This window comes from Rhinatrema bivittatum, chromosome 3 (genome assembly GCF_901001135.1).
Source record: "Rhinatrema bivittatum chromosome 3, aRhiBiv1.1, whole genome shotgun sequence".
NCBI lineage: Eukaryota > Metazoa > Chordata > Amphibia > Gymnophiona > Rhinatrematidae > Rhinatrema > Rhinatrema bivittatum.
In genome coordinates, this window is record NC_042617.1 from 260,535,460 (window position 1) to 260,556,897 (window position 21,438).

General features: G+C 43.5%; 1 protein-coding gene across 2 annotated transcripts in view; it reads right to left on the reverse strand.

Moving 5' to 3' along the window:
• Positions 1–21,438, reverse strand: part of ACVRL1 (activin A receptor like type 1) — a 96,668-nt gene that overhangs the window by 11,667 nt on the left and 63,563 nt on the right. For both annotated transcript variants that reach the window (XM_029594528.1, XM_029594527.1), the window contains one exon: positions 6,755–6,885. In XM_029594528.1, the coding sequence (XP_029450388.1) occupies positions 6,755–6,885 (131 nt within the window). The remainder of the gene's footprint in view (positions 1–6,754; positions 6,886–21,438) is intronic.

A 21,438-nucleotide genomic window follows, 5' to 3' on the forward strand; every position in this document is an offset into this window, starting at 1 on the left:
TTTGCTTAAGGGAGCTACAGACAGCTGCCCTGATTCCCAGAGCGGATACCTCAAAAACCCTTTTGAGGTATACCTCCAGTTTGCGATCCTACATGTCCTGGAGCGCTGCACCCCCAGTGACGGGGATAGTTTTCCGTTTTGTGACCGATTTGGGGACCTTGAGCAGATCCAACGAGTCTTCAGGAAGTGGTACAACTTGTCCATCGCTCTGCTGACCTGTAGAGAAGTGTCCGGAGTATCCCACTCCCGTGACAACAACTGGAGGAGGATAGGGTGAAAGGGAAACGTCTTGGCTGGGGGATGGAGGCTCGCCAGGACTGGATCTCCCTTTCTTGACGTTGTGCTGGGACCCGAAGTGTCTTGTGGGGCCTCAATGTCCAGTTCGTCGAGCACATGGGGAATGATGGGATCCAGCTCATCCCTTTGGAAAAGACGTAACACACGAGGGTCATCACCCTCGACTGGCGTGGACGGGGCGAGGTCGTCCAGATCAGGGTCTGAATCCGGATCCTGGTTAGGGAGATTGGGACCGGACAGGTGAGCGACCACCTGTACCCGGGAGGATCCTTGAGGTAGAGTGTCTGGCACTGGGGGTACCGGCCCCCCAGCAGGCCCCCAGGGGAGAGCGGGCCCCGGGTCTCGTGAAAGCCCTGGAGGTTGTAAGGGAGCCCCAACGTTCCTAGGCCCTTCTATCCTGAAAATCTTGGCAGGAGGAGGGGCGGAGGCAGGATCTATTGTGCATCAACAGGATAAAGTCCGTAGAGAATGGTGGGGGTGGGGCTGGTCCCAGTGGGGGGTTCTCCGAAGGGTGGTCCAAAGGAAGCTCTGGTGCTGGGGGGAAAATCGCAGGAGTCAAAATTGGCGGCGCCAGAGGAAAATCGCCCTCAGGAATGGAGTCAGGCTGCTCCGGGGCAAGCAGAGAAGGAGGCAAGATGGCCGCCGTTCCCGCGACGGCTGGGAACGGGGCTGGCCTGTCTAAGGTCAAGCACGCGATGAAAAATGGCCCCCTGGGCTCGAGGTGCCTTCCCTGCTGGGGAGGCAACGAGAACATAGGCCATTGCGGGAGAGCCGCGATCCGAGCTCCCTGCAGGCACAGCATCGCGCCGGGTGCGGCATCGGAGGGGAAAACAGGGGCCTTCAAGAAACTCCCTCTGGAACGGCAGCAGCCACAGGCAAGCCTGCGCTGGCAAAGTAAGGGGGGGGGGGGGGCACAGAGGAACGGCGCCTCTCTGTGAGGGCTGCTCTGAGGGAGACGTCTCAGAGCAGCTGGCCAGAGGGTGAGAGGTTGGACCACCAACGTGCACCCCAGCCTAGAGAAGGAGGAAAAGAGGATTCCTGTGAAAGAAAGAAAGAACAGAACTTACCCCAACCAAGCTAAAGACAAAACAAGGAGGGAGTACCCAAGTCCTGACTGCAAGTTTCACAAACTAGAAGGAGAATCCTTCAGAAAATCCTCTAAGCTAGAAACTCCTTCTTTATAATTTTTTTTTTTTAAATGATCCATCCCAAGATAGCAATTTAGTAAGGCAAAGGTGTGACCTTCCTCTGCTGGAGTCAGAGTAATACAGAAGGGACGCAGAAGGCGCGCTAACCTATAAGGGGCCGTCCTTACAATTTTGCTCTGACTCCATCTGCTGGAAGGGGTACACAACCCACCACTGTCTGAACTGATCTGGGTTCGTACAGGGAACTTACCATGGTCCATATGCCATCTAATAGGGAAACTAGGACAGTTCCTAGCACAAATTCCTAACTGGGTTGGATCTAGTTTGTTAGTTTTCTCTAGGTAGTCCAAACTCTTGGTAAGTACAGATTCCAAGAGTTTGGACAGTATAGGGCAGGGGTGCTCAAACCAGTCCGCAGGACCTCCCCAGTCAATTGGATTTTCAGGATATGCCTAATCAATATACATGAGAAATATTTGTATACATAGGAGGTAGAATATGCAAATACATCTTATGAATATTCATTAGTGATATCCTGAAAACCTGACTGGCTGGGGGTGGGAGGGTCCCCAAGGGCTGTTTTGTGCACTGCTGGTGTAGGGGTGTTTATATTGAGCAGTAGCTGGCACCTTTTTAAGTGTCTAGTGAAGGTATTTTTTAATATAGGATGTACATTATGAAAGGTGGAAGGAAGGCAAAATGATTACCAGCATGGTTAAAAGGTGAGGTGAAAGAGGCTATTTTAGCCAAAAACATAATCCTTCAAAAATTGGAAGAAGGACCCATCCGAAGAAAATAGGAAAAAGCATAAGCATTGTCAAGTTAAGTGTAAAACATTGATAAGACAGGCAAAGAGAGAATTTGAAATGAAGTTGGCCGTAGAGGCAAAAACTCATAATAAAAACTTTTAAAAATATATTCGAAGCAAGAAACATGTGAGGGAGTTGGTTGGGCTGTTAGATGACTGATGGGTTAAAGGGGCTCTTAGGGAAGATAAGGCCATTGCAGAAAGACTAACTGAATTCTTTGCTTCTGTGTTTACTAATGAGGATGTTGGGGAGATACCAGTTCTGGAGATGGTTTTCAAGGGTGATGAGTCAGATGAACTGAACCAAATCACTGTGAAGCTGGAAGATGTAGTAGGCCAGATTGACAAACTAAAGAATAGCAAATCACCTGAACCAGATGGTATGCATCCTAGGGTTCTGAAGGAACTGAAAAATGAAATTTCAGATCTATTAGTTAAAATTTGTAACCTATCATTTAAATAATCCATTGTACTTGAAGACTGGAGAACGGCCAATGTAACCCCAATATTTAAAAAGAGCACCAGGGGCAATCCAGGAAACTATAGACCAGTGAGCCTGTCTTCAGTGCCGGGAAAAATAGGGGAAACTATTCTAAAGATCAAAATCATAGTGCATATAGAAAGAGACATGGTTTAATGGAACACAGTCAACATGGATTTACTCAAGGGAAGTCTTGCCTAACAAATCTGCTTCAATTTTTTTGAAGGGGTTATAAATATGTGGATAAAGGTGCACCGGTAGATGTAGTGTATTTGGATTTTCAGAAGGCATTTGACAAAGTCCCTCATGAGAGGCTTCTAAGCAAATGAAATAGTCATGGGATAGGAGGCGATGCCCTTTTGTGGATTACAAACTGGTTAAAAGCCAGGAAACAGTAGGATTAAATGGTCAATTTTCTCAGTGGAAAAGGATAAACAGTGGAGTGCCTCAGGGATCTGTACTTGGACCGTGCTTTTCAATATATTTATAAATAATTTGGAAAGGAATACAACGAGTGACGTTATCAAATTTGCGGATGATACAAAATTATTCAGAGTAGTTAAATCACAAGTGGATTGTGATACATTACAGGAGGACCTTACGAGACTGGAAGATTGGGCATCCAAATGGCTGATGAAATTTAATGTGGACAAATGTAAGGTGTTGCAGATAGGGAACAATAACCCTTGCTGTAGTTACACGATGTTAGGTTCCATATTAGGAGCTACCACCCAGGAAAAAGATTTAGGCATCAAAGTGGATAATACTTTGAAATTGTCGGCTCAGTGTGCTGTAGCAGTCTAAAAAGCAAACAATGTTAGGAATTATTAGGAAGGGAATAGTTAATAAAATGGAAAATGTCATAATGCCTCTGTATCGCTCCATGGTGAAACCGCACCTTGAATACTGTGTAGAATTCTGGTTGCTGCATCTCAAAAAAGATATAGTTGCGATGGAGAAGGTACAGAGAAGGGTGACCAAAATGATAAAGGGAATGGAACAGCTCCCCTATGAGGAAAGTCTGAAGAGGTTAGGGCTGTTCAGCTTGGAGAAGAGACGACTGAGGGAGGATATGATAGAGGTGTTTAAAATCATGAGAGGTCTAGAACAGATAAATGTGAATCGGTTATTTACGCTTTCAGATAATAGAAGGACTAGGGGGTAGTCTATGAAGTTAGCATGTGGCACATTTAAAAATAATCGGAGACAGTTCTTTTTCACTCAACGCGCAATTAAACTCTGAAATTTGTTGCCAGAGAATGTGGTTAGTGCAGTTAGTGTAGCTGGGTTTAAAAAAGGTTTGGATAAGTTCTTGGAGGAGAAGTCCATTACCTGCTATTAATCAAGCTGACTTAGAAAATAGCCACTACTATTACTAGCATTAGTAGCATGGGATCTACTTAGTGTTTGGATACTTGCCAACATACCTGGGAACGTTTGACTGCCAGTCACCCTGAGATTACCATGGATTAGCGGGGGGAGGGCAAATGCACAGTGGGACCAGATGCTCACAAATTGGCTCTCATAAACACTCTTACATATTTACATTTACTTTCACTTCTCAATCTCTCACGTTCTCACATGTCCATTTACAACTTTACTTCTGCCATTCTCCCACCAACACACACTCACTCACTCACATCTCTCCCTCTTCCATACACACATGCCCACTCACTTTCACACCCATGCTCACTTGCACTCAGCTCTCTCCTACTCACCTACATACACTCTCAGATCTCTTCTTCCTACACAAATACACACTCACTCACTCTCACAGACATGCTCATTCATTCTCTCTCCCCCCTTTCAAAACACACTAACAACAGCAGACTCTAACTTGGGCTCCTGGAGCAGCAGCAGCCTCTTCCTTCTCCTCCTGTGCTGCGGAAGTGGATGCTGCCTGTTTCTTACTCCTCGTTTGATGCACGGGCAGGAAATCGCAATGTTGATTGACCAAGGCAAACAGGATGGGGCGGGCAAGTGGCTGGAGACTGGAAACAGGTTGTGCAGGAGCAGGTGGTGTCATGAGGAAGTGAAGTTAAGAGTTAAAAAGGTCCGGAGATGGTAGAAATCACTGTCAAGTTCCTCCTTTTTCAGTCGCGCAAGACCAATGACGTTTCTTTCTTCTTTCCGGGACCAAGCAGATTGGTTTTGCTGCAGCACCCGGAGATTTCCGGTATTGGCCCGGAGAGTTCCCAGGTATGCTTGCCAAGTACTTATGGCCTGGATTGGCCACTGTTGGAAACAGGATGCTGGGCTTGATGGACCCTTGGTCTGACCCAATATGGCATGTTCTTATTTCTTTTTTTCCTGCAACTTTTTCTTTATAACACAACCAGCAGTCACAGAGGGGAAAAAACAGAGAAATACCTCCCCACCCCCTTAGATCAATACAACAAACACAGACACAGCAGTATAGAAAGTAGTTTACAGCGAACTTCCACCTTCATCGGGCCTTTTTGGCCTAACATGTAAACTCCTGTATTGTTGTTTGTTAGCATCCCACAGCCCTTCCAACCATGCCTTATCAATATCCATGTCACTTCTACACAGCAAAGCATAATGGATATACTGGGTGAATGAAAGCAAAGCTATTGAAAAAGGATCTGGAAGGAGATAGTAGCCATGTAAGAATAATGATTAGCACTTTCAGCTCCACAAATAAGCTGTGAGAGATGCCTATTTAGGACTGCAAGCCTCCATGCAATTACTTCCACAGCTCTGAGAAGACTGCTCAGGCAAAGCCTAACTAGGAATTATCTTTGAAAGACAGTCTAGGCCTTTATAAATTGCTCTGTAAGGCATAGGGATGTGAACTCATTTGAAACAAATGAGTAAAATACAACAAATGATATTATTTTTGTTTCATTTGAGGATCCCAAAAAACAAATGGTAGGGTCCCACAAATGAAACAAATGTTCAAGTCGTTCATTTATGTTTCCCATTCAAGTCTATGGCTCTGAACTGCTGACTGAAAAAAAAGCAACTGGAAACTATAGCAACCAACTTTTGCCTGTGTGACCTCACGGCCTTGTCAGGGATGGAGGCAACAGGAGCTCTCTCCTGAGAGAGAGAAAACCACTGTTCACTTTCTCTCACTTCTGCTACAGCTTGCCCTACTTTTTGTTGCTTTTTTCCCTTTGCCTAAAGAAAGCAAGCTTTTTTTTTTCTGCCTCCTTTCCCCTCCCCCGCCTTCTGGTCACTTGCAGAAAAAGGCCAACTGCTCTATCTAGTCTGCCCAATTATTCCTGTCCAAACTGCCAAGGATATGTCCCAGCAGTTGCTGGACACGACCTAGAACATGGTTAGCCTACCACCTCCCAGCTCAGCCTTGGGGATTTGAGGAGGTTCCGGGTGGGGTGGGAGGAGAGAGGGTAGGGGATCCAGATAGGGTGGGTGGGCAGAAGGCCAAGAGCCAGGCCTTTGATTTTAATATCTGGTGGAAGGCCTTGGGAAGCCCTCTGGGAACAGGGTAATACCTACAGTACCTGAATGTAACCTGCTTTGAAGTGCCGAAAAGCAGATTACATCCAAACCATTGCCTGTCACGATTTACTGCTCAAATTGGAAAAAGCCATGATTTCACCTTCCTGAATAGCAAATAATTTGCTTCCTTTTGCACCTGCAAGTTAGCAGAATTCCACAGCTCTAGACCCATTACAGAAAAGATCCTTTCCTGAAATGTAACTTTATGAATTTGTCAAACTGATGGTATCTGTAATAGAACCCCATGTACAGATCGTAAATTGTGAGCGTGAGTGTGTGTGGAGGGGGTTTTGAGGCCTACTTAACGGAGATTTTTTTTTTTTTTTTGCACTTAACAGGCTAAAAAACTTATCCAGTCAGCAGAGGGAGTCATTTAATCCCCAGATGTGTCTGCTAACTCCTGAATGTAGCTGGACAAATCCTTTTGAATATGGGCCTCTTTAATTTTTAATTTTTTTTTTTTTAAATAAAGATAACGGGACAAATCTGTGTCTCTTGAGAACATCTTTAGCACTATGACTATGCAATACTCACGGTGTCAGAATGCCAGTTGTTGGGAATTCTTGGCCTCTGTTGATCAGTACAAACAACCTTCTTCATGTCTTCAAAGCTTGGATCGCTTGGGACAACATCAAAAAAAGGGGGCTTGTACTCTTCCACCATCCCTGCAGAAAGCAACATTTGATCATGATATTAATATAGAGGAAACCACAACAGCCAGGGATCCCGGCACCAGTCTTGCAGGTTTATTTCTGGGTGCAGAAAACAGAACATTGGGCATAATTTCTTTTATTTATTTGATTTATATTCCATCTTTCAGATACTCCCAAGCGGATTACATTCAGGTACTGTAGGTATAATACTCGGCCTGAGGCAGAACTGCATGGAGAAAAACAAAAAGGCGTCCCTAGCGCCTCTTTTTTGACAGGAGCAGCGGCTGTCAGCGAGTTTGACAGCTGACGCTCAATTTTGCCGGCGTCTGTTCCCAAACCCGCTGACAGCCACGGGTTCGGAAACCGGACAAAATTGAGCATCCGGTTTTCAACCTGCAGGCCCATTTTTAAAATGTTTTTTTTAATTTTTAATTATTTTTTACTTTGGGACCGACTTAATATCACCAGAAATTAACGCCAGCCTTTGGGTAGGTGCTAATTTCTGAAAGTAAAATGTGCGGCTTGGCTGCACATTTTACTTAGTGAATTGCGCGGGAATAACTAATAGGGCCATCAACATGCATTTGCATGTTGCGGGCACTATTAGTTTCAGGGGGGGGGGGTTGGACGCTCATTTGATGAGTTATTACTCCTTACTGAATAAGGGGTAAAGCTAGTGCGTCAAAAACGCACGTCCAAACGCGGGTTAACAGTGCACTCCTCCGGAGCGCACTGTACTGTATCAGCCTGTATGTGATTGTGCATATAGATTTGCACGATAAGTCCAGCACCAACTTGCTTATATTGCTGTCCTCTGTATTTATCTCAAGAGTGCTTAAATTTGGTGTGGAAAACTACAGGCCCCTCTGTAATAGTTTTATACAGCGGTTCAAGCATGCAGGATATTAGCAAGCACTAAAAATACAAGCTAAGGGGGGGCCTTCAAAGGAAACAGAGGGTGGGACTAAATGGTCAGCTTTCCAAATGGAAAAAGGTCATTAGTAAAGTACCACAGGGATCAGTACTGGGACCTGTGCTGTTTAATACATTCATAAGTGATTTGGAAAAGGGAAAGAGAAGTGAAGAGGTCAGATTTACAGATGACACAAAATTCTTCAATGTTGTTAAAATGGCAGTGGATTTCAAGGAACTGCACAAGGACCTTGTGAGACTAAGAGACTGGGCATCTAAATGGCAGATGACATTTAATGTGGAAAAGTGCAAAGTGATGCCCATAGGAAAAATAATCCCAACTACAGGTGCACAGTGTGGGTTCTGTTTTGGGAGTCACTATCTAGGAAAAGGACCTTGAAGGATAATACATTGCAAATCCTCAGTTCAGCATGTGGAAGTGGTCAAAAAAGCAAATAAAATGTTAGGAATGATCCAAAAAGGAATGGAGAATTAAACAGAAAATATATTCCCTCTCTATCAATCCATGGTGTCACCATATCTTGAATACTGTGTGCGGTTCTGGTCATCTCATCTAAAAAAAAAATATATAGCGGAACTAGAAAAGGTACAGAGGAGGGCAGCAAACATGATAAAAGGGATGGAATATCTCTCCTATGATGAGAGGCTACACAGGTTAGGGCTCTTCAGCTTGGAAAAGAGGCGGAACATGATACAAGTGGGCCTCGGGAGTCTGTGCCCCTTCACATTTGGGTCAGGCCCCCATTCCTAGCGGCAGGGTCACTGCAGCAATTAGATGTTCTGGAGGCATTAGAATCACTGCCAGTCCATGATAAGTAAATAAATTATCCTCTTGAGCTTTGAGAAGGCTAACTTGAACAGGGAAACACTACTGCCCTTAGGCTAGACATGTACATTTTGAAGCCATCAAAGTATTTTTGTTTACTTTTGACAGGTAATTATCACCCCTACTCTCAGCCCCTTAAAGGGTCAGGAATGCTTGGACTGTGTGGAAAGCTGGAATCTTGTTTACATAAAGCAGCTCTGTTAACCACATACAAAGTAAGAAAAACAGCGTAGACAGGGTAGGGAGAGCGTGAAGAGACAGGAAATACAGAATGTTGCCAGAAATGAAAAGGGTTTTGTAGCCACTACCTTGAAGATTCCACATAAGATAGGGTAAGGAATGGGGATGGGGCAGGAGTTGGTCTTCGTACCCACCCATGGTAACCTTGGGCTCCCCCCCCAAAAAAATTCAGTTCTGGCTACGCCCCTGGTTTATAAAATCACAAGTAGGGAGGAATGGGTAAATAAAGGATGATTATTTGCCCTTTCAAATAAAACTAAAAGAAGGGAACGCTCCCTAAAACTAACAACCAGCAGATTTAAAACTAAGAAGCAGATTTAAAACAAGGAATAGAAAGTACTTTTTCACTTAGGGCACAATCAAGATGTGGAACCTGTTGGCAGACGATGTAGTTAAATTGACAATATTATTAGCCAGGCAGACTAGGGAAGACCATTGCTTATCCTGGGAGAGAGTAACAAGAAATGGATATACTCTTTAGGATCTGCTGGGTACTTCCCAGAAATCTGATTGACCACTGTCAGGAGACAGGATGCTGAATTCGATGGACCTTGGTCTGACCCAGAATGACATTTCTTATGTTCATCAAGTAGTTTTGTAAGTTAAAGCCTGGGGACCAGATGAATGCTGTCTCCACAACCTGTTTTGGAGTTTCAGCTTTTCCTGCACCGGGGTCAAGTTGCAGGGGTTCCTGAAGTTACTGCTTTCCTTTGCCAGCATACCAGACAGCACAGGAGCAAAACATTGCTTAAAGAGATGAGTAATAGGGATTTAACCTTGGGGTACCAATACCTGTGCTGCATCACAACGCAGTTCCACTGAAACAATACTATTTCAAGTGCCTATGAATGCCATGAATTTATTGTTAATTTTTAGGAGGAAATTTTATCTGCCTGCATTGTTGCTCGGTACTTTTTTTTTTTTTTTTTTTTATTTATACTTTATTGAGTTTCTCAAACATTTTTTACAATGAGAGAAAAGGTATAATGTAAAAAGAGCAGGCAGATACATCCACATTTAAATCAAAATAAAGCAAATACTTTTCCTCTTTTTTACATAAAAGTCCACTTTATAGGGGAGATTATTTAAGAAAATAATATAAGCTCGGTACTTTTTAACCACACATACTCTGTAGCTTTTTTTTTTTTGGGGGGGGGGAGGGGTTTAAAGGGAAGCAATGTAGGTACTTTAAGAGTGCATTAAGGGGATGACTTTCAAAGCGTGCCTAGAACTGTAAAATCTGCAGGTACTTGTTTCATAGGGGAAAATGTTCCCTTTGAGAACAGAGTTGCACAAACTCCCTGCACAGACCTGCAGCCGCTGTACTTGCGGGAGATGGTTTCCCAGTAACACCATGCACACACATTACGGGTTCACCTATGCTCAAAGGGGGTTAACACCGCCCTGACGCCATGGTCTGGCACGACGTGCATACTTTTATATCCAGAAAGGGAGGGCCATTTTCAAAGATCATCCCTCCCCTTTGTGCACCTAAAACACTGTTTTATGAGCAAAAAAGGGCATTGAAAATTGCTTCTTATTTGCGTGGGTGGTGAATGGAAGGAGGTGGCAAAACAGCGCACATACTTTTGAAATGCCAAAAGGCACATACATGCATTTTTTTACTCCCCCGACATAAACGTGCCAAAAAGGGACACCCCCTTTTCAAATGGAACTAAAAGTTTGCGTGCTGTGAACCCCCTCCGTGCACTTTTTAGCTGCTGTGATGAGGGCAGCGCTCAGACAGGCTGTGGAACTTGTCCTCATAGTCTATAATTTATTAAGCTGAAGCAAATCCCTCCTTATGAGATAATCAAGACAGTTGTACTCCATCCTCAAGTTCCTGCTCTTTCTTCTTGAGATTGTACTGTACCAACTGCACTGCTCTGGAAAGGCCCATCCGTGCTGCGCTCTGTGGTCCAATTAATTCTCCATCCTTCCCCAGTCTCCAGAATATGAAAGTCAAGCTTGTCACGTGGCCGTGTCCCGGAGGCCCTTTCCTGGAAAACCTAGCGGACACTGCATGGCAATTTTCCAAACCCTGCCCTAATGCTGCTTGTTTTCTAATCAGTCTGGAACAAACAAGGAGCTGATTGAGTTTGAGGCCTTCCTTTAATCACAAAGCTGGGCGCTGACACCAGATTGCAGTGTTTATAATTTACAACTTTATCGTCTGCGAAAAACTAGACCAACTGAAAAGCTTCTCACTCACAGCCGTGATTAGTGATTATTTTCTGCAGAGAGAGCCAAGTCCGTGCTGGAAACAACGAGCTTAGATGCAGCCTGAACTTGGCTGCTTCTGCAAGGGGTTTTCTGACTGTGGATCCCTTCCTAAATAACGTGCATTCATTTTCAAACGTCCCGCACGACTTGTGCCACAAACGCGTGCAATTTAAAAGAAAACGGACTTTCACAGTGAAAGCTTATCCCACCAAATCTACCCTGCAGAGTTACACCTGCTATTAGGGATGCACAGAATTTTCCTGGAAATGTCCGTGCAGACAGCTGAATTTTTACAACGTGCACACGAAAATCCTAACCGCTGCCCTCCCACTCTGCTGCCAGGAACGCTTCCCCTCAGTCCAGGTGAACCTGCGGGCAAATATGACACATGCACGTGAGTTTACTCGCACATTAGGTGAGCAAGTTTGTAAAAGACCATTTCTGCACCTAAAAACACTGTTTTACAGTGAAGTCCCTTTGAAAATTACCCCCAAATGTATCTAAAATCGGGGAGGAAATTAATGCTCAGACCTGTGGGGTCCAAACACAAAAAGGGTCCCCTCCCATGATAAAACTCTTGAAAAATATATATATTTTTTTGCCATGTAGAATAGTTAGAATAACCCCGTATTCCATTGTTTACTGGCATATGCTAAAACTTAGCCAATCAGGTGGCATTTAAAGGAGGGGCACCTCCTACTTCCTGAGGAGGAGGAGGAGATCTGGAAGAACTTGTTTGGTGATCAGGGCTTTAAAGAACAGGAGCACAACAGAAAGCCAAATCTCTCGTTCGCAAATGAATTAAATGAAAATGTTAATCATGGCTCGTTTATTTATTTATTTATAGAATGGGTCTGCTTTAAGAAACGTGGTCCTCAGGGTTCTCCTTTGTAACTTGTGGCAAAATGGCATTTTGCTAGAAGTAGGAGGGGGGTATTTATATTTATGCTTAAAATCTGAAACAAAATAGAGCAGCCGCCCATCAGAGTGTAAAGGGAGGGAACCTTCCAAAGCTCAGCTGCTTCCAAGCCCCATGAGTGCTCTGAAGCACCTTCAAGGTACTTTTCAGACTTGGTCGGTTTTTCTTTGAAAATTAGCTAGGTTAGGATACAGAGGTCCTCACCGACTCTGCACCTGCTTTACAGTCCATGCAAGAAAGCCCAATTGGGGATTTGAAAGCCTCGTCCCCCATACGTACTTTTCTTCCTCCAACCTGCCCAGGGACAGCCACTATCTCCCACGGCTCCAGCCAGCTGCCTTTGTGGCTCGATTTAGCCGCTGGCTAGGGCAATTTTCAGCCCCAGAGATTTACCTGGGTAAATCCCTTTGAACATTTCCCTCAAAATGAAAAGCAAAGCACAACATAATATTTGGTATTAAATGTTTGGTTACTGATTGACTAAAATGCTAGTGCCATCTCAACCAATAGGAATTGTGTCCGTTCAATAATATAAAAATACAACAACAAAAATCAGCAAATGCCTTCATGGTGTGGTGGCAACATGTCTGGTTTCAAAATGGCCGTCAGATCATCTTCTGCCTCTTTCTATTCATTTGGAACAATAAGGATAACGTCAGCTTTGAAACTAGAACATGGGGGGAAGCTGACAGTCGCTTTGGAGTGCATGGTTAGGAGTGGGATATCTTCAAAGGATACTGGCAAAAAAGGGGTTGATTAGAATCTGAGGCTGATTTTAAAATCGTTGCTCGCGCAAAAATGGCCACATACACATGTACCTGGGCTGCACGCGAGCAAAACAGGTTTTAAAAGGCTGTGAAGTACGCACATATATTCCCATGCACGCGTCACAAATAAGAGGACGAAAAAGGTGTGGAGCATGGACATTCCCAGGCGGGGCCAACAGTTACGCGCATAGCTCCGTATTTTAAAATCAGAAACTGCGGGCTTGCGTCGGCTTGTTATCCGCATAACTCTACTGCTGCTCTGGATGAGAAGTAAGTTTGTAGATATCTCAAGTTTTAGGTCTTACAGGAAGGTGTCTGGGTCAGTTGGGGGGGGGGGGGGGCGAGCAGGATGAGGAACCAGAGGGGTCTGGAAGACCTTGTTATTGACTGGGCAAACTGGTGAACTAACTGGAAAAACTGTCTTGTCCTTTGCCTACAGACGCGTGTAGAAGCTGGGAAAGTCTTAGGAAAGATACGGGAAATACGTTTTCTTGAACAATCTCTTAAGATCGGGCGCATATTTATGCGTGGGAGGGGTATTTAAAAACATGTGCCCAAGCACGTGCACGATTTAAAACTGCAACATACGTGTGTGTATGGGTGAACACGTGCTCATTTTAAAACTATCCTGCATGCCAAGAGAGAGGTTGTGATATAGGCAGATGTAACCCAGGTGCATTTAAATAAAGAGCAGATAGAGATAAATAATTCCAAACTACCAATTTTAACTGCTTGGTGGGCTTTGAATACAATTAAAAAACATACAGGAAGTCCTCGGACATAAGTCACAATTGGTTCCTGAAAATTGTGTCTTAAGTCAAAACAACTTAAGTCAAAGCCACTTTTCCTATAGGAAACAATGTTACACATAGGGGATTGGTTCTGGTACCAAGACCAGATTTCTCAGTTTTCACCAAAATAACTGCTAGGCTAAGACAAATGCTTGCAATTTTCATAGGACAGATTGGTTTGCCCAAATGCTAGCATTTTAACAGGAGACACTGGTTCCTCAGATCATTCCTCCCTCTGCCTTTCCATTTGCCATTTTCTTCCTCTGGAACTCATCCTCCTTGCAATGTACCAGTCACCTTTTTTCTCTTGACCTTCAAGTCCTGTAAGAAGGCAACACTTCTTCAGAGAAGAAATGAAACCAGAAAATCTCCAACTTCAGTGCTAAATAAATGACTGACTAAAGAATAAATATGAAGGAATTTTGTGCTAGCAGGTCTGCAGTTGTAAGTAACATGTCCTTGATTCTAGTCACTTTGCCTCATCAGAAGCAGCTTGAAAGTGAGGTGTCCTGAATCTTTGAACACAGTGAGTGCAGAACCGGCAGGCAGGCAGCAGCTGAGTAGCGATTGCAGTGTGAGAAGCGAGCTTTTTCCAGCGGGGCACTGATCGCTGACATTGGCACCCCATTGCCACCAGGGCCTCAAGCCGTATTGCAAAGTGAAACCTCTGTCAGTGGTCCAGAGCAGAGAGTACACGTTCAACAATGTAAGTCAAGGACATTGCAAGTTAGATACCATAAGGATGAGGACTTCCTGTACTTTGAATTTTGTATGTGAGAATGCCAGAAGATTAAAAAAATAAGATTAAAGAGTTGGAACGTATGGACCTGAACAAAGATGTAGACAAGCAGGCATCTCAGAGACCTTGTAGGAGGAGGATAACCAATGCGACACTGTTATACCAACTACAAATTATATTGAAAAGGGACTGAACATTGAGGTGACCAAATTCTTAGGTGACACAAAATTATTCAAAGTCATTAGATCACAAGTTGATTGTGAGGAATTGTAAGATGATCTTAAAATGCTGGAGTATTGGGTGTTAAAATGGCAGAAGAAATTTAATGTGGACACGTGCAAAGTGATGCACATAGAGCCCAACTTTCAAACATGTCTATGTTGCCCCATATCTGAGTATGGGGGTAATTTAGGAAAGCATTTTATAATTTGCATGTCCCCAAAGCACATGTCTATATTTTAAGCACATGAAAGTATGTGCATACTGTTTCGCATGTGCACACTTCTGCTTTCTCAAGGTCAGGCTCATTGCAAGATATAGGCCCCTGCCAGAAAACACAACTTTTCAATGGGGGACATGTCCATGTTGGCAGACCTCATTGCATGCAATGAGACCCTCCTCTACCCCATCTGTAGGGTGTGCTGGATGGCAGTGGATGTGCAGTGGTAGTCACAAAAACAAATAGAGTATTAGGTATTATTAGGAAAGGAATGTAAAATAAAACAGGATGATATAATGCCTCTGTATCGATCCATGGTGGGACTGCATTTTGAGTTTGTACAATTCTGATTGTCCCATCTCAAAAAAGATATAGTGGAACTTGAAAAGGTAAGGAGAAGAGTGAACAAAATAATAAAGGAGATGGAATGGTTTCCCAATAAGGAAAGACTAAACAAATTAGGGCACTTCCGCCTGGAGAAAAGACAGCTGAAAGGAGGTATGATAGAGGTCTTGAGTGGGATGGAACAGGTAAACAGGGAACAAGTAGTACTAGGCCTAGGAGTAGCCTAGTGGTTAGAGCAGCAGGCTACAAACCAGGGAAGCCAGCATTCAAATTCCACTGATATCTCTTGTGATTGTGCAAGGGATGTACATTGCCTCATGTACAAACTTCAGAGTGAATCCTCAAAGGAGTTACATGCATGAAAATAGAATAAATGTGCGTAAGGAGTTTATATATGCTATTTTGTAAACAAAAAAACACACTTAGAGGTAGATTTTAAAAATATACGCTGGATTTTATAAGATACGCACGTAGCCGCGTGTATCTTATAAAATCCGGGGTCGGCGCGCGCAAGGGGGTGCACATTTGTGCAACTTGCATGCGCCGAGCCCTGCGCGCGCTGCCCGTTCCCTCCGAGGCCGCTCCGAAATCAGAGCGGCCTCGGAGGGAACTTTCTTTCTACCCCCCCGCACCTTCCCTTCCCCTACCTAACCCACCCCCCCCCCCCCGGCCCTATCTAGACCCCCCCTACCTTTATCGGAGAAGTTACTACTGCCTCCGGGCAGTAGTAACTTACGCGCGCCGGTGCGGCAGGCCCCGACACAGGCCGCTGTATCGGGGCACTCGGCCACACCCCCGGACACGCCCTGATCCCTGACCAGCCCCCGACTGCCCCTTTTTGCAAGCCCCGGGACTTACGCGCGTCCCGGGGCTTGCACGCACCGCCGAGCCTATGCAAAATAGGCTCGGCGCGCGCAGGGGGGGTTTGGGGTAGGTTTTCGGGGGGGGGGTACGCATGTACCCCTTTGAAAATCTACCCCTTATTTTTTGTTTCATGCGCACAATTACCTGTGCAAAAAAGCGACAGTGTAGTGGCATTCTGAGGCAAGGCCAAGAGGAATGCATGTAAATTGCTATTTTGTAAGAGAGTCATGCAAATTCATTAGGCGACTTATTCGTGCAATCTTGCTAATTATCTTGCGCAATTGATATCAGACCGTCTGCTCTTAGTTGGGTGGGAGATCTGGGGAGAATTCAGGTGAAGAACTAGGAGGGTGTCAAAGACCTATAGAAGGAGTGGGTGAACTGGGGGAGACATTGTCAAACTAGTGATTTCAATTATAGATGCATGCTTTAAAATATATCAACTTCTGCGTTTAAATCAGGGTTTTACAAGAGCAAGTTATATATTTTTTTTCGCATATAAAATATATGCGTGTATGTTTATAAAATAGGTAGGAAAGGTGCATGCTTTAAATGCATTGCAGGAATTTGCACACAACCAAAAATGCACGCATATGTTGGAAGGGGTAGGCTTATGCGTATTTTATAACCTACGCATACCTGATGTACACAGGTTATAAAATACTGTAGTAGATCTCTGCCTGGCCATATACGCGCGTATATATGGCCGTGCAGAGTTGTTTGAAAGTTTATCCTCCAAGATTGTAAGCCCTCTGGGGATAGGGAAATACATACAGTACCTAAATGAAATCTGCTTTGAAGTGTCAAAAGGTGGAATATAAAGAAAAAAAAAGAAATATCAAATTTAATTAATAGGTTGTATATTTAAGACAAACCAGAGAAAGTATTGTTTTCACTCGGTGCACAATTAAACTGTGGAATTTATTGCCAGAGGATGTAATGAATGCAATTACATAGATGGGTTTAGAAAGGGTTTAGATGGATTGCTGGAGGAAAAAGTCCATAAACCATTATTAACCATGTAGACTTTGGAAAGCCACTGCTTATCCCTAGTTATGAACAATAAGTATAGATCCACTCTTTGGCATCTTGCTGGGTACTTGTGACCTGGAATGACCGCTGCTGGAGACAGGATGCTAGGCTAGATGGACCTTTGGTCTGACTCAGTATGGCATTTCTTATGTTCCTGCATATGATCCAAAAGCAGCAATTTCAAAAAACCACAATTTGAGAATGCACATACATTCTCCTACACAGATGAGACAATTTCTCTGAACTCATTTGTCACACATACTTTGTGGTATAGTGAATGTTACTAGAGGGAAATGAATCACAGCTTTTTGTTGGTTAATACTTAACCACTGAAATGGATGTCTTCCAGCAACGGAGGAGGAAGACTTGGTGGTGGGATCGGAAGAAGGGACTTAAGTTGTCTTGTAAGTTCATGGGTCATCTCTGTATAAATTTAAATGTTCTTCTTGAATAATAAGCTATTGACTGCTGTCATGATACCAGAAACTGGCACTAGGTCTTATTACATTGGATCACATGGCAATCTATATTAAGCAATAGCCCTGCTTACTTTATTTAAAATATAAATTTGTTTCCTAGTTGGCTAAATCTCTCTGGACTCTTTGTTCAAAAACATAACACAGACAATTTAAGGTCTAGTGATCACTGTATAATGTGGTTCAATTTTAAACTCAGAGCTGAACTGAATAATCACTTGGACTGGATGGTACACATCCCGGAGTGTTGGAAGAACTAAAAAATGAAATTGCAGCTCTGCTATTAGTAATCTGTAAACTATTATTAACATCAGCTACAGTACCTGAAGATTGGAGGGTGGCCAATATAACCCCAATTTTTAAAAAGGGTTCCAGGGATGACCCAGGAAACTACAGATCATGAGCCTGACATCGGTGCTGGAAAAATGATTGAAACTATGATAAAGAACAAAATTGCTGAACATATAGATAGTCATACTTTAATGAGACAAAGCCAACATGGATTTAGCCAAGGGAAGCCTTGCCTCACCAATCTGCTACATTTTTTTGAAGGCGTGAATAAACCTATGGATAATATTTAGCCAGTTGATACCATTGATATATCTGGATTTTCAGAAAGCGTTTGCTGAAGTATCTTATGAGAGGATCTTGAGGAGAGGAAGTAAATGTTCTATTGTGGATGGAGAACTGGTTAAAAGATAGAACACAGAGAGTAGGACTAAATGGTCAATTTTTTCAATGGAGAAAGGTGAATAGTTGTGTGCCCTAGGGATCTGTACTGGGGCTGCTGCTTTTAACATATTTATAAATGACCTAGAGATGGGAACAACGAGTGAGCTGATCAAATTTGCTGATGATACAAAATTATTCAAAGTTGTTGAATCAGAAGAGGGTAGTGAGAAATTGCAGGAGGACCTTGTGTGACAGAGACTGGGCATCCAAATGGCAGATGATATCTAATGTGGACAAGTGCAAAGTGATGCACGTAGCGAAGAGTAACTCAATAATAGCTAAATGGTGCAAGGTTCCAACTGGGAGTCACTGCCCAGAAAAAAGATCCCAGCATTATCGTGGATACTATGTTAAAATCCTCTGTTCAGTGTGTGGTGGCACTCAAGAAAGCAAATAGAATGCTAGGAATTATTAGGGAAGGAATAGAGAATAAAAGAGAGAACATCTTAAAACCTCTGTATCACTCCACGGTGAGTCTGCACCTTAAATATTGTGCGCAATTCTGGTCATTGCATTTCAAAAAAATAAAGTGGAATTAGAAAAGATAAAAATAAAAGAGTGTGACCAAAATGATAAAGGGGATAGAATGATTCCCATATTAGGAAAGGCTAAAGAGGTTAGGTAGCTTCAGCTTAGAGAAGAGATGGCTGAGGGGAGATATGATAGAGATCTATAAATTAATGAGTGGAGTGGAATGGGTAAACGCGAAATGATTGTTTACTTTTTCAAAAAGTACAAAGACTACGAGCCACACGATGAAGTTATTAGGTAATACATTTAAGACAAATAGGAGAAATATATTTTTACTCATTGCATAATTAAACTCTGTAATCAGTTGACAAAAGATGTGGTAAAAGCTGTTAGTATAGCTGGGTTTAAAAAAGGTTTGGTCAAGTTTCTGGAGGAAAAGTCCATAAATTATTAAGGTGGAAATAGGGAAATCCACTGCTTATCCCTAGGATAAATCTCAGAATCTATCAACATTTTGGGATCCTACCAGCCATGTGTGACCTGGACAAGCTACTGTTTCCAATACTGGGCTTGATGGACCTTTGGTCTGACCCAGTGTGGTGAATCATGTTATGTTAGGACAAGGATCAGGACTTCAGGATGGCTGACTTTAAGATGAGTGATTGTATAAAGTATGGGCAGGGAACTTCAGTCCTTGAGTGCCACAAGCTGGTCAGGATATCCAGAATGAATATGCCTACGATACATTTATGAGTAATGGAGATAGAGCATACAAATGCATCTTATGAATATTCAAGTGTGGATATCTTGAAAATCCAACTGGCTTGTGGCACTTGAGGACTGGAGTTGCCTGCCCTGGGATAGAATAAGCCTCATTAGAAGTCCAGAATTTGACGGCTGGATAACAACCATGGATGACAATAAGAGAGACTATAAAGAGAGCCACAAATTTCTGCATAAATCAGAGGGAGAGAAGAAAAAAAAAAGAGACTAACATCATAAGTCTCCAGGATCTTCTGGGGAAACCCTGGGATGTCTGCTTTCTCTCCTGCTTCCTAGGCCTGTCGGAGTCTCCTGGCCTCATGCAGTATGGTCTTGGCAGTCCACAGCACTGGCAGCACCCATCATCAGTACAGAACAAAAAGACAGATGCGTGCACCAGGGGATAAACATTGTTGTGCAGTTTGACCATCTTAGTGGCAGCTTCTCTTTTCACGTCACACAGGAATCTGGTACTGAGAGGCTATCAGAAGAAAGGCTTCCGTGGAGAATGATGGTGGGAATATGCAGAGAGACAGCTGCGGAGGGGGGAGAAAGTTTGAAGTAGAATGGGTTGTAAGCTGACTTGGCTCATTTCTCAGCTGCAGAAGAAGGAACAATATCCTGCAAGCACTCAAGCTTATATGGCTGACAGCTGGGAAATATTTCTAGAGTAATGTAAATGGGCAACTGGGCAGGCTGTGTAGGCCAAATAGTCCTTATCTATTGACATCTACTGTAATATTTTCTCATAATTTTTACATTTGTCTAAAAGATGCAGACTTCTTATTGAGGTCATACTCTTTTTTTTTTTTTTTAAATCCCCTCTTCAAGGTCACTCTTTGATATATTTAAAAATACAAATAAATGCTAAACGTGTTAGTAGCAGGGGCGGTTCTATAACGAGGTAGGGTGAGGTGCCGTTTCAGGCGGTAAAATTTTTGGAGTAACAAAAAGTGCCCTCCAAAATGCTCAGTGGCTGCTCACCTCTATCATATCCCCCCCTCAGCCGTCTCTTCTCCAAGCTGAACAGCCCTAACCTCTTTAGCTTTTCCTCATAGGATGCGGCGACCAGAATTGTGCACCTTGATTACTGTGTAAAATTCTGGTCGCCGCATCTCAAGAAAGATATAGTTGCGATGGAGAAGGTACAGAGAAGGGCGACCAAAATGATAAAGGGAATGGAACAGCTCCCCTATGAGGAAAGGCTGAAGAGGTTAGGGCTGTTCAGCTTGGAGAAGAGACAGCTGGGGGATATGATAGAGGTGTTTTAAAATCATGAGAGGTCTAGAATAGGTAGATGTGAATAGGTTATTTACTCTTTCGGATAATAGAGGGAGCACTCCATGAAGTTATCAAGTAGCACATTTAAAACTAATCGGAGAGAGTTCTTTTTCACTCAATGCACAATTAAACTCTAGAATTTTTTGCCAGAGGATGTGGTTAGTGCAGTTAGTGTAGCTGGGTTTAAAAAAGGATTGGATAAGTTCTTGGGGGAGAAGTCCATTACCTGCTATTAATTGAGTTGACTTAGAAAATAGCCACAGCTATTACTAGCAATGGTAACATGAAATAGGCTTAGTTTTTGGGTACTTGCCAGGTTCTTATGGCCTGGATTGGACACTGTTGGAAACAGGATGCTGGGCTTGATGGACCCTTGGTCTGACCCAGTATGGCATGTTCTTATGATCCCCTGCCTCCTGATACATATTTAGCTAAACGTCAGTGGGGTTCCAACCCCCTGCCAGCGAACAAATAGGAGAAGACCCTGCTCGCTGCCAGCAGCAGGAGGAAGAGGAGAGGCTTCATAACTATCAGTGGTAGGAGGAAGAAAGCAGGCCTCAAGCGCCACCAGTAGACCCCATCCCACTGGCAGTGAAGGCAAGAAGATGCCCATGCGTGATACAATCGGAGCAGGAGGAAGATCGGCATAAAGGAAGCGCTAGCCCCGTGATTTTTTAATACCGGCACAGGAGAAGGAGCAGCAGCTGAACGGGCTCCCTCCAGGT